General features: G+C 37.1%; 1 protein-coding gene across 14 annotated transcripts in view; it reads left to right on the forward strand.

Annotated features, from left to right (window-relative positions):
- The window catches only part of AKAP6 (A-kinase anchoring protein 6), a 554,746-nt gene that overhangs the window by 423,685 nt on the left and 118,159 nt on the right, over positions 1-12,902 (forward strand). For all 14 annotated transcript variants that reach the window (XM_042942947.1, XM_042942939.1, XM_042942943.1 and 11 more), the window contains one exon: positions 4,377-4,497. In XM_042942947.1, coding sequence (XP_042798881.1) covers positions 4,377-4,497 — 121 coding nt within the window. The remainder of the gene's footprint in view (positions 1-4,376; positions 4,498-12,902) is intronic.

Consider the following 12,902-nt stretch of genomic DNA (forward strand, 5'->3'; position numbering starts at 1 on the left):
TGTGAGGAAAATTCCTCCAAAAGAGTAGTTCCTATATTTATACACTTATAAAATCCTGAGCCACTGGCCACAGTTTCAATTACCTCTCTCTCTCTTCTAAAAAGAAAGACTAGGGCCTTTGTCACCAAGAATTCAAGAAAAGAACCTTGTTCTGAATTCAGCTGATAGAATCAGCATATTCTTCAAAGGGATATAAAACTATTAACTAGTTCTATGCTACCCCTGATAAATTCGCTCATTGATGATCCTGTTTTCCTGTATAATAGCTGGCACTTTTCCTGGAAGACATCCTTCCTAAAATCACTTGAAAAACACTTAGCACACCTTTGCAGGTAATGTAAACATAAGGAAGTAAACTACTTTCTTACCTAAGAATTTTCCTTACATAATGAGCACATTAAATTGCATTCATTTCTAGAAGGTTTCAAAGAACCAACAGAGAAGTTCTAGTAATTTATTTGTGATTTGCTACAAAGTTACATATTTTATTTTAGTAAATTTAGAAAGCTCTCAGGTCTTTTCTAAGCTGTGAATTAACACGTGGCCAAGAATCTGAAATCGGGCCCGAATGCTAAAAAAAGTGTTTTCGTCTTCAGCATTAAGACCTTATGAGAATTGTTGTTTGGCAAACACTGGTGTTGATTTTATGCTAATGAAGCAAAAGCATTTACTGTACCTAACAAACTCAAGCCTGCATATTCCCAGCTAAAATGAAAATAGGCTAAAGAAAGGGTGAGCATCTGTGTTAGGTTCATTTGCCTCTGGTGGGTCTCCAGTGTAGACTGTCTGAGAAGTCTGAGGTGCATTTAACTAGAAGAAATGTTTTTTTGTTCCAAGCCCCTTGATAAGGGGAATAATAGGAGGGAACAGCTCAGTAGACATAAAGGTGAAAAAATGTCCATGGTTCTGAACATTCTACCACCCTATATATGTTTTGTTTATTCAAATCTGCTTTAAGTTTCAGTGTAGAAAAGAAGAAAATGTGGAAGGAACAGGAGAGCAACTCACATTAATTGAGAATCTACTGCACATAATATATTTTTTTATTAGCAAATGCGCCATTATCATGTACTAGAAGGCAAAATCCCACCTTCCAAATGAATGGAGAAGCCTGTCCATGTTGCACTGGTTGTGTTGGTATTGGCATTTGAAGATAAGATACTATGCTCTCTGTCACATGCTGAAGTCGTTCTTGCCCTACTAAAGGTTTTTGGCTTCATTATCTACATTCATTCATCATCATTCTCCAGGTGCTATGCTGAGCATTAGCAATGCAAAGATAAACTCATATCTTACCCTTGCATTGTTTGGTCATAATCAAAATTTCTTTTTTTCAGACACATATGGAAAAGAAAACAGGCCTCTTTGTTTTCCTTGCTGATTAATGATTTTTATGAAACATCCTAAACACATAATTTCCTGGTAAAGCAGGGAAAATTCTTGTTTTAAGATCAGAGCTCAGGCACTTAAACACGATGCTTATAGCCTCCCCTAAAATTTAACATTGTCATTAGGGAACTACCTCTTGGGGTAAATGCTGTTTTTCAGATTTATGTCTCTCCCTGCTTTTTTCTAAGATGGCATCTGGGTTTATATGACTTTGTGATTCGAGGGTGCAGTGAGTTCCCGTGGCTTACCATGACCTTTGGGTATAGTCTGGCTGGGTTCAATGAAATGGATCTTGCCCTAGATATTCCAAGGTTGTCTCCCACTGAGGACTGCGTCTGTGTTGTTATCTCATGGCTTGGACAGAGGGTATTTCTTGCTGACCAGGCATTATCTTAGCCCTCGCTGACCCTGCCAACTCTCTGAGGTCTGGCTTCAGAGGTTCCTCCTCCTCTCCTTGGGGTCACTGTGCCTCTGTTGCTATGGCAACACCTTTGTCAAGTTCATCAGGTGAACTCCCAGAAACTTCATGGGAGAGAAAAGTGTCCTCAGGGAGGGGATAAAAGAGCAGGTAGCAAGGGGAGTCCTGACCAGAGTTTCCTCTGACCATAGCATTCCCACTCCAGTTATGGTGAAGGAACTTTAAGGAAGTCTCTTCCCAGACTTCCTAGCAGGTGATGGAGCTGATATCCTTGTGCTTTTGGCTTTCTTTTCAACCTGTCTCACATACTTCCTCTCTGGATCTTAGTCCAAGAGATGGGAGGATATGTATCTTATTACCTGCTCCTTTTGCCTTTATTTTTTCCTTATTCTCCAGATCCATACATATGGAAAGGGTGAGCTTTTCCCTTTATTTCTCCTTTGCTCTTAATATTCCCCTGAATCATACCTTCCTAATTTGGGGGATGGCATTCTGCTTTTCCCCAGTCTTTATGGTTAAAATGTGGGAGAATGCAAGGAGAGAGAAATGATGACCATAATTCGGGTGGTATTTCTAAAAGAAAATTTTAATGTTTGTTTATTTTTGAGAGAGACAGAGAAAGAGTGCGGGCAGGGGAGGGACAGAAAGTGAAGGAGACACAGGATACAAAGCAGGCTCCAGGCTCTGAGCTGTCAGCACAGAGGCTGATGTGGGGCTCAAACTCAAGAAACGTGAGATCATGACCTGAGCCCAAGTCTAATGCTTAACCGACTGAGTCACCTAGGAACCCCTCAGGTGGTATTTCTAAATGATTGAAACTTCATGTGAGCAAATGCTTATTAGTCATTTCTTACTAGTAACTCACAGAGTTAATAAAGAAAGCTTGATGGTTTATCTGTCCCTGTTACAGTGGTTTTTGTTTGTTTTTTAATATTTTGAAATAAGATCCTATTTCAGATTTCCAGTGAATGCTGGAATTCCTTGCTATTCAAAACGAGGTCCATGACCAGCAGCATTGCCAGTTGCCAACAATTGTTAAGAATGCAGAATCTCAGGCCACACCCTAGAATTACTGAATCAGGATCATCATTCAACAAACTCCTCACTTGGGCATTAAAGTCTGAGAATCACTGTTCTGGGCCACCATAGCCTTTCTGAAGCTTTTGGTCATATCACCTATACCCAAGATCAGCATTCAGCTAAACGTTAATTCTACATATCAGTCAGTGACAATCCTTGCCCTTGGATGCTTATGGTCTTAACCAGTAATATTTATAATGATGGTAAAGTAATTAAAATAAAATTGACAATTCTAGATTCAGTCTCCATCACCAGACCCACCTTAAGTTGGTTTTTTTTTTGACAGATTAAGATTAAATTGTAAATTATGAAAAGTGGATGTTCATTTTTTTGAAAAGCAGTCATTTAACGTACAGAGACAGGAACAAGATAGTAATAAGATACTCACTTGATAGATAAATCCAGATTCATACTTGAGCCTGCTGCTTCATTGGTACTGATAGGGTTTTGCTCAGTTACAGTTTGGCAAGGATGTGATTTCTTTTAAAGAGATGATTTTTGGAGAAAGGACAAAGTCATAGTTTTTCATCCTGCACTTTCATTTTCTGATCACAGTGTTTTAGAAGAATCTGGGCTTTACTTATGCACCAGGCTTTCAATAGAGAATCACATTAATCCTTTTAAGCTCCTTATTCTAATGATTTATTTTGTTGAAAACCATAGTGATCCTCCTTTGAATTTTAATGATTGCTGGCTATTCAAAGATTCATTGTTTTGACTTCCTGTCCTTACCTTTGTTTCCTACATGTCTGTGGGGAACACCTGTCTAATACTGGATCTGCCCCTGGTTCTCACTGGCTTACCAGAGTCACTCAAGCCTATCTCTCAGTGTTAAGCTGAAATGCTGGCTACTCATCCATGACAATAAATGTAGCATATATGTTTGCAGAGATAGGCAGGTAGACAGCAGAGGGACAAATAAATGATTGAGTCATTTCCCAGTAAAAATGATATTTAAGATATGATAAGAAATTGTGACCATAATAGAGAAATTAGTCAAATTAGTATTCTTAATCATGGATGATTTTAGGATGTGATACCTATGAAAACCTAGTAGATGATAAAGAGATTTGAATTTTCAGGGTGCTATTCTGACCCCAAATTCTGGGCCATGTAACTTTCACAAGACACTGACCCTCCGTTCCTCACACTGTTAATATGGCAATGCTCTCTTTCAAGGACATAGAAGTAGTCATTTTGTTCAAGTGCTGCAAATCCTCAAAAAGGGTTTGCAGATGGAAAGAGTGATGATGTGTCGCTGGTATGAGCATCAGAATTACATGTTATGTTTTCAAAATCTAAGAAATGCTATGTCACAGGCTTGAGTTTCTATTTTGCCCACTGTGTAACCACACAGAGAATTTTTCTCTTCTCTTTTTACAGGTATCACCTAGGAACATCATGGGTTTTCAAGAATATATTATTCTAATATGAGATTTTAACAACTACACTGTATTTATGCATAATACATTTTGTGCCTTATCTTCAGGCTTCTGGACTTTGATTCAGAATATCAGGAGCTCTGGGATTGGCTGATTGACATGGAGTCCCTCGTGATGGACAGCCACGACCTGATGATGTCAGAGGAGCAGCAGCGGCATCTTTACAAGGTTAGAGCTACCCTTCTTGCCTTTACCTTGCTGTGGAAGATCTGATTAGCCTGACAAGTCTCTCTCTCTCAGGATATCTTTGCGTTCATTGTATGTATCATGGTGTCTATTAGAATTCCCTTCCCTGTCCCCAAACTCATTTCCATCCCTTGTGTGCTGACAGGCTGCACCGACATCATAATTGCAAGAAAGTTCCCTTTATCACATTCTATTTGGTGTAATTCTATAGAAGGACAAAGATTTATCTCCAAGATGAATAGCAATAAATGAAACTGCATTAATAAATAGACTGAAACAAAATGAAGGATAAATGGACTGGTAACATTTAACAAAATGTGTTTTCATTGGAGCACTCAGGTGGATTCTATCCACCCCTCAGATCTTTGCAGAGAAAAAAGAAATTTGCCTTCAGTTTGGCTTGCTACTTTCAGGGTAGAGGGCTCATTCAATTTAATGTTTATTAGTGATACATAGAGCAGACGTTGTCATATTAAGTCAATACATTTTCATGTGATTTAAGAAAACTGGCTTGGAACTCATATATTGATTGCAGGCAATCCATCTAATAACTATCTATATTGTTTTTCCGTGTCTGCTAATTCACCTTTAGCCTAGTATGTTTTACCAATTCTACTTAAATAGTCTTAGAAGCTCTTATAAAACATCTATGTGATTTTGACTGAAAAAAAAATGGTTGCAAGATTCACAGTGTCTGAAAAAGCTGTTGGGGAGGGTTAGAGGGACTTTCCACTGAAATATCAGATTGCAGTAAATCTTCCTCATTTAGGCAATTTTTATTGGAGTAATTCTGACAGTTGTCATCCTTGAATTGCTTTGAGCATATGGCATATTTCAAAGAGCAGATTGTGAATCATAAAAAATAAAATTAATAACTAACCACAGAATCAGCAACAGTATAATGACAAGAAACAACTACCCTCTAGCTTTAAAAAATTTCTTATAGAATAAGAAGTACATTCAAGGTCAAATAAAAGTTGTCTTCTTTCTTCCTCATTATTTATCATTTTGACTTCCTTTCCTTAATATATTAACTTTTACCTTCTCTAAAGAGAGATCTTTATTTATACTTTTCAAGGGTCTGGTTGACTTTAATTAGTGTCCCCTGAGAATCGTCTTGGTTAAGAGAAGATATAAGCTCCCCAGGGAGTCAGCACATGGTGATATTTTATTCCTTAAAGAATTGTGTTCTGACATTAATCGAGTTTGTTGACTATTAGCTATTTCCTGTATGGATAGCTGTCCACATTAACAACAAAGCTATCCAATATATCTTCTGAGCATAATATATTGTTAGAGTTACAGTCTTCACCTAATGTAAACAAAGCTAGGTGATTTCACATTTCATGTCAGGATCAAGAATTATGTATGAAAAAATGCCCATTAATCTTTATTAATTTACTGATACAAAAATATTAGTTTTATTCCTAATACTTAAGCATTAAAAATCGAGCCAACCAGGAAAAAATAATACAAAAGTTAACTAATCATAAGCCATTATCTCAGATTTTATTGCACTCTTGATGCCAAATAACATTTCTTTTCTTCTTGATGCATTTTGTATTTTGCACATAAACCACTATTTTTTTTCAGAAACAGTGCTATTCTTTGTCAAAATCACATCCATATAATTTACATCACAATTAATAGGAAATCAGTCTTCTTTTTCTTGTGGTTTCCTTGTAAGTGCTCTGCCTGAGAATTCCCATTCTGGCATATTCAAAGCTATTATTCCACCCACTCAGTACTTCTGGATTATAGTGTTTTCCCAAACATTTTCCATACCAGGGTTCTTCGTTTGTGACTCATGTCCTGTTATCATCTTTCTGCTTAGAGGTGTTCAACATAGCTAACTAAGTTCATGAGACTAGCACTAACTTTGCATTTGGCTTATAAGCAAAATTAAAGATTGAATTACACACCAAAGGCAAATGCTACAAGAGTTCAGAGTCTTTCTTTATACAAACCCCCACATTATTCCAGAGTTTTAGAAACCTCAAAAGCAATCCTGAGGATATTGGCTAAGGAGTCATTTAGAACTTGGGATGGCTCCTGAATTAGAAAAATTGATGGAGGAAAATTAATTTCAGGTCTTTGTCTAGAATCCTCAGGGATTCTTAGGTTAGGTCAACATTTTCAATGTCCCATTCGTCTGTTCTAATGCACTTTTTCAGAAATCAACTCAACTGATGACTTGGGGGAGGGAGGTTTGAAGTCTATTGATCATAGAGACCCCTGAGTAATAGGGCTTTTCAGTTGGTCCCCAGGCCTTCCTAGGCTTTCAATACCATTTGAGACTTTAATCTTTAAATTTGTTGGCCCTGAAAGATATCAATGCTTTCTCAGCATTTTTCATCAAGGGCACCACTGACATTTGGGACAAAACAATTTTTTGTTGGTGAAGGGGACTACCCCGTCCACTATAGAGCATTTACTATTCACATTCCCTAGTCATTGTGACAATTCAACAGGATGCCCAACCACATGTCACAGCATTCCCAATCCATCTTGACCTATGTACATCATCTTCATTTCTTAAAATGCTTCTGTAACACCCAAGAAAAATTCCTTGCTTTTGTATTTTGTACATTGTGAGGTAAAACACCTTATATAGCTGATGTTGAACCAATAGTTGTTGAGTGAAAAAATTAAGGATGAATGCTTGCTTCAGCAGCACATATACTAAAAAATTAAGAATGAGAATGAAGTTTGTGATCTCTGGTATTAATGTAAAGAATGAAGGGGAAACGTTTAAGAGAGACCTTCAGCTGAGCAATGGTAAAATCCCAGGAACTGGAGACCAGGACAGAATCATTATTCCTGTTATCATAGAATCCAAAAGTTTTTCTGTCCTCTCTCTGGGGGGATCTCTATATTTCATCACTCAACTCTTTTCCTGGAATAGATAGTCATGCCCAGATCCTGGTTCATTACATGCATTATACAGTCCTAAGTTGATCCCCAAAGTCCACATTTGGATAGGTTGTGTTAGAGAAAGTATAAGTTGGTAGTCAATGAGAGTGAAGATTTTTTAGCATTTTCGACATCAAGTACTACATGCCTGACTTTACCAATTTATTGTATATTCTGGTCTTCGATAGAAAGTCATCTGACCTTTACTCCTAGATAGGGAGGTACCAATAAATACCTTAGACTATTCATTCAGCAGACCTCCCAAGTTGGGTGCCTATTGTGGTATATTGGTTACCCTAAACCAGCAAAATACCAAAGGGATTTATTAAAGGAAAGGAATTAGACTTAATAGGCAAAGAATACATTGACACAACCTGACATAATTTAGAACCTTAACATTACAATGGGCTACAAAGTGGATTTTCTGTTTAAACCATTTCTTGTTATTTTCAGATTGTTAGAAATTGAAGACCATTTTTTTTTCTAAATTTTCAACCGCAGGGTCTTAAGAGCAACCTTATATATACTTTCCTTGTATAACCGCTTCCTTAAAAATACTTTCTTACTTGTTTTGAGATAGTAAGCCATACTGCCAATATCTTTCCCTCTCCCTTCTTTGTCCGGTCCACTGACCCAACCTCTGAATGGGGACCTTCTATAGCTATTTTCTAATAAACACTGGCAGTATTGTCAGCCTGGAAAACAGAAATGTAGTTCTTTCTCGTTTTTTCTTCCTCAATGTGAGAATCACCTCCAAGGAGAATTTGCTCCCCCTCTCTCACGTTCTTTTTCTTCATTCCTTCTACCTTCCTTAAGTAGGACAATTTAATTTGTCAAAAGTAACCACCGTGATTTTGAAAGTTCAGCTCCTATTTGGACTGGAGTTACGTAGCCAGAATTCATAATCACTGGGAGCTGTCACTCTGCTGGTCTGCATGTGCATTAACTATTAATGGAGAAATATTTAAAACCCACTTGCAAAGGAAGAGCTCCATTTTTTCATTTCTACAGATCAAAGGTGGCATTATTCTTGGGCTCAGGGAAGCTTAAGACACCTCCTCCCCCATCCTATGAATTTTATAGACTGAGTGACCTAGAAGTATCTCCACGATCAACGAGGCTGGAGCTCAGGCTGCTGCTGTTGCCGTTCTGCCCTCTGCAGCAGACACAGTTGACTCTGCAGGGCTGGGAGGGTGTGCCCTGGCCAGGGCTCCTTACTGTTGCCACAAAGCACTGCCCATTCTCTGCCAAGTGCAAAGCACAGATGACAGAGCCCTTCGTGATCCTGGATTGGTGTGGAGTTCTAGAGTCCAAAGGTTAATTTCAAGGGCCAAATTCAAAAGTTGCAGTCTGGTGATTACTACTATTATACTTGAACAAGAGCTGTTTTCAGATAGTATTCAGATAGTACAAAGCTCACCAAAAACAGCACATTTATGGATTTACTCCTTGAGAATGGTCTAGCTGCTCCTCATCAATAAAATATTAGATTATATCATTCCCAAGGGGTTAAAATAACCCTTACAGCTTAAAAATTGTATAAATTAGTACGCATTTCAACTAAGACCTTTATACTTTCAAGGAATTCATACTGAAGATTTTACATTTCATTTTGAGGGTTAGTTGCTCTCATATAGTTCTGCTTTTATGGCAAAAATGCAAATGACCTCTATCTTTCTCTGTTGGTATAAGTGTTACACAATTATGTCCTATGTGCAAAAGGAAAAGGCCCGTTCACTTTGCATAATACAATGCTCACTAAAGAGGCTAATTACATTTTTACTCTGCTCTGGATTTGATGTTGCTTATAAGAATTCACAGGAAAATTTTTAAAATGTTTTTAACATCAAAATACAAATCAGAACTGGGGAAAATATACATAGACTAGAGTCCCTTTCTCTGAGAAGAGTTAATATGTAGGCATATAGACTGTATGGTCCTACACACTTAATAAAGATCCCAAAACTCCACTCTGGGTTTCCTGGTAGTGAAAGCGAAGAGGGAAATGTGCTCAATTGCAAAATTTACATCTTCCATGAGAAAAAAAAATCACACTTCATTTGAAGACATTGTTTATTTTGATACTTAGATATGAATACATTTTCTTTTAGGATTTTTTTTAATATGTAAGGGATTAGAATGGCATGGTAGTGAAATATCTAACCACCATATTTCTTACAAGTTTCTAAATATAATACTTCTACCAAGTGAATTAATTATTTTTCTCTAACTCTGTTGTCAGGTAATGTTTACAGACTTTGATCACAGCTCTCACCCGAAGGTGGCACTCCTCTCGATGATAGTTTGGCCAGGTGGAATTAATAAGAGAGGACATCAATATTATATATTTGAAGAGAAGAGGATATTAGGAAAGTGAGAGGGAAATATAAGCATTGAAGAGAAAGAAACACAGTTGAAATTAGTTAATCTACAGTTTACCAAACAAAAATGAATAATTTAAAACAATTAAATAGAAAAGAGTAAGTTTAAATCATGGGTGGGTGAATGAATAGATAAGAAAATGCTAAAAAAAAAAAAACAAATACAAACAAATAAAAAGAGCTAAACACTGAAAGGATTGTTTTAGGAAAAAAACAGATAAGAGAAAGGGATAAATTTTAAAGGAGAAAATGTCACTTTTAGAGAATTTGGGTCTGTATTAAAAGGCAAGTATTATGACTTTTAAAAGAAAAACTTCTGGGAATAAGAAACAGCATAAAAAAAGAAAAATGGGACATAGCTGGCTTGCTATTTTATAACTATTGATGCCAAAATGATGTTGTCATAGCTATGAACCAATCAGAGAAAACAGATTAATCACGCTATCTCTGTATTTTATAAATTCACAAATTTCAACCCTCTCTAATAGTTCTCTTTTATTTTGTTCTGGACCAGGTCTAAATAATTTCATATGTGGCCTGATACCTTTAAGACTGAACTTGAGCTTCTAAAAATATGTTAGGGTGGTTCATAGTCTAGGTCATAGGAGGTAGGTTTAAAATAGAAGAAAATCCATTACCTTAAAAAAAATTTTTTTTTTACATGTTGGTGTTTGGGTATAAAAGAAGTGTGTCAAAAAATTAAATTCTGTTAATTAGGATTTAGTTTGGAATTTCAGTACCAAAATGAAGCAAATTAGTTATTGAAGCAGACAAGGTAAAAATGTACCAGATATATCAGGCACAAGAATCTAATGATAATTTTTTACCTCTTCCTCAGTAGATTAATTGTAGAGCTTAATTGTATGTTAGATTAAAACTCCATTAAGATAAGAAGAATATGCTTAAAATCATTATAATATTTCAAATAACATTATCTAGTCATTTTAAAAGTGATCAGAATAGGAAAATCTAGGCTACCTCCACTGCTATGTAGAAATGGATTTGTTTTTCCATTTTTATTAAAGCTAAAAAGTCCTTAGATTAACTGCCATATTAATGTGAGCATTGATGAATCAGTGTTTGCTATGAAGACTTCAATATGCATATATTTTTCTTTTCTTTCCTTTTTTGAGAGAGGATAAAACTCATCCTGAACATGTTCAGAGGAAAAAGTGGATGGATGTGGTTTCTGAACAATATAGGAAACACTGTTTTTGCTGGAGCTTACAATTCCTGTTTGAATCACTTTTTTAAGAGGAAAAAAAAAGAAGGATGTTAAGAGAATAGTATGCCAAGAAATAGTTGGCTGTGTGTGCATAGGGGCAAGTGAGGAAAGGCCGCCAGCAGTCTTTGTCTCTGGTGGGTGAGCTACTGTCCGGAAGGTGCGTTGGCTCTCTGGGCTGTCTCTGCTGTATTGTGCTGCTCCCTCTCTCCCTGGCCTGGCCTGCTCTGGCCTAGAGTGGATCAAACAAGCCGTGGGGAAAGTTCCCCTCATTTGCATCACTTCTAGACAGCCCTGTCGTACTCTTTGCTGACAGGAAATCACTGTCTTTGTCACCTTTTCTCAGGGCCCTCCTTTTGGCAGAGATGGGCCATGTGACCACGCTTAATCACAACAACAGGGCTGGCTCAGGACTCAATGACATGTTTTCCTCAGCACTTCAATAAATGGGGTAGAGGAGTCAGGAGGAAATGACTACATTAATTTTAAAGTGAAAAGATAATTAACACTTGAAGGACTAATGCTACAACCTATGGAATTATTATTCAAATTGAAGTTAATTTATCAAAAACTTGTGAAAACTATCTCCCCTAATGCAACTGTTTAAAAAAAAAATAAACCTTGAATAGTAAGAGTTGGGCTTGTTGGAGGGAGAGTGGGAAGAAGGCGGGGAGAGAGGGGCTTTGGATGGAGAGGGAGAGAGAAAAGGGGGGAGAGAAAGAGGGAAATCATAGCAGGCATTAGCTGTGTTTGAAAAAGCAACTTAAATGGGCTAACACTTCAACATTTGGGACTGAAGGCTGGAGCATGTAAAACGCTTACTTAGATGATATGAATAGGACACTGGCAAACAAAAGCAGCAGTGTGCTCCTAGAAAACTGTGCTTCAAGGAGTTTCCTTGGCAACAGAAATGCAGTTCCAAAAGTAGACAGAACTTTCCTCAGAAAACATACTATTAATAACAACCTTCCGGAACAACTTGGAACAATTTGACGACTTGGCAATAATAATGCCAAGTGTTCTGCAAATTAATCTAACACATAACAGTTATGTTTCCCTTGCCCGTAATTCTGCTGGACCCTACCAAGAGCTAACTCCTTGCTTTTCAGTGGCAAAATGTGAAAAATATTTCTAAATGTTGTCATGGAAAAAGAAAACCAAAAGGAGTGCTGGTGGCCAACGGTGTCCAGTGATTGTGTTTAGCCTTTTGGAACCTACAATTGAATTTAATGAGATGAGTTTACTCCAATTAGAGCTACTACGTTTAGTATCTCATCCCAACAAAGATGCTTCCGTGAACAAAACTTGTTAAAGGGTTAACAGCCTGAGAATTGCTGTGATGTGAAGCACATCTTGAGGCCATTGGTTATATAAATGTAACACTTCACTAAATACGTGCTGGGTGTTATTTTTAAAAGCATCATCATTTCTTGTCAGCCCAGAGAATAAACTGATCTTGGATCTACTTGGCCAATGGGAATCATTTGAATTCTCCTGAAGGCAATACGTTTGCCAGCCATGAAAGGTGTAGTGTTCCCCTCCTCTGACCTTTCCTGAATCCTTGGATCTAAAGGTTAAAAGTAATCAATATCTCATTGCGCAGCTTGGTTTCAGGGTAATAAGTAATAACCATCATGTTAAAATCCAAATGATTACAGATAGCACTTAAATGAGTTGACCTGTTTGGGAGCTTTTATTAATTGCAATTATCAGGATAATCATTAGAGTTTGCTAATAAAATTTGGATTAAATTGCAAAAATTTCAGCCTTTAACTTTTGAAAAACGACTCTTAATTAGATGTGAATGTGCAGTGTTCCCTCCTGTGTTAAGCTGAGAGATTTGGCTTCAACCCCACATATTTGTAGATTTC

The sequence above is a fragment of the Panthera leo genome, chromosome B3 (assembly GCF_018350215.1).
Source record: "Panthera leo isolate Ple1 chromosome B3, P.leo_Ple1_pat1.1, whole genome shotgun sequence".
NCBI lineage: Eukaryota > Metazoa > Chordata > Mammalia > Carnivora > Felidae > Panthera > Panthera leo.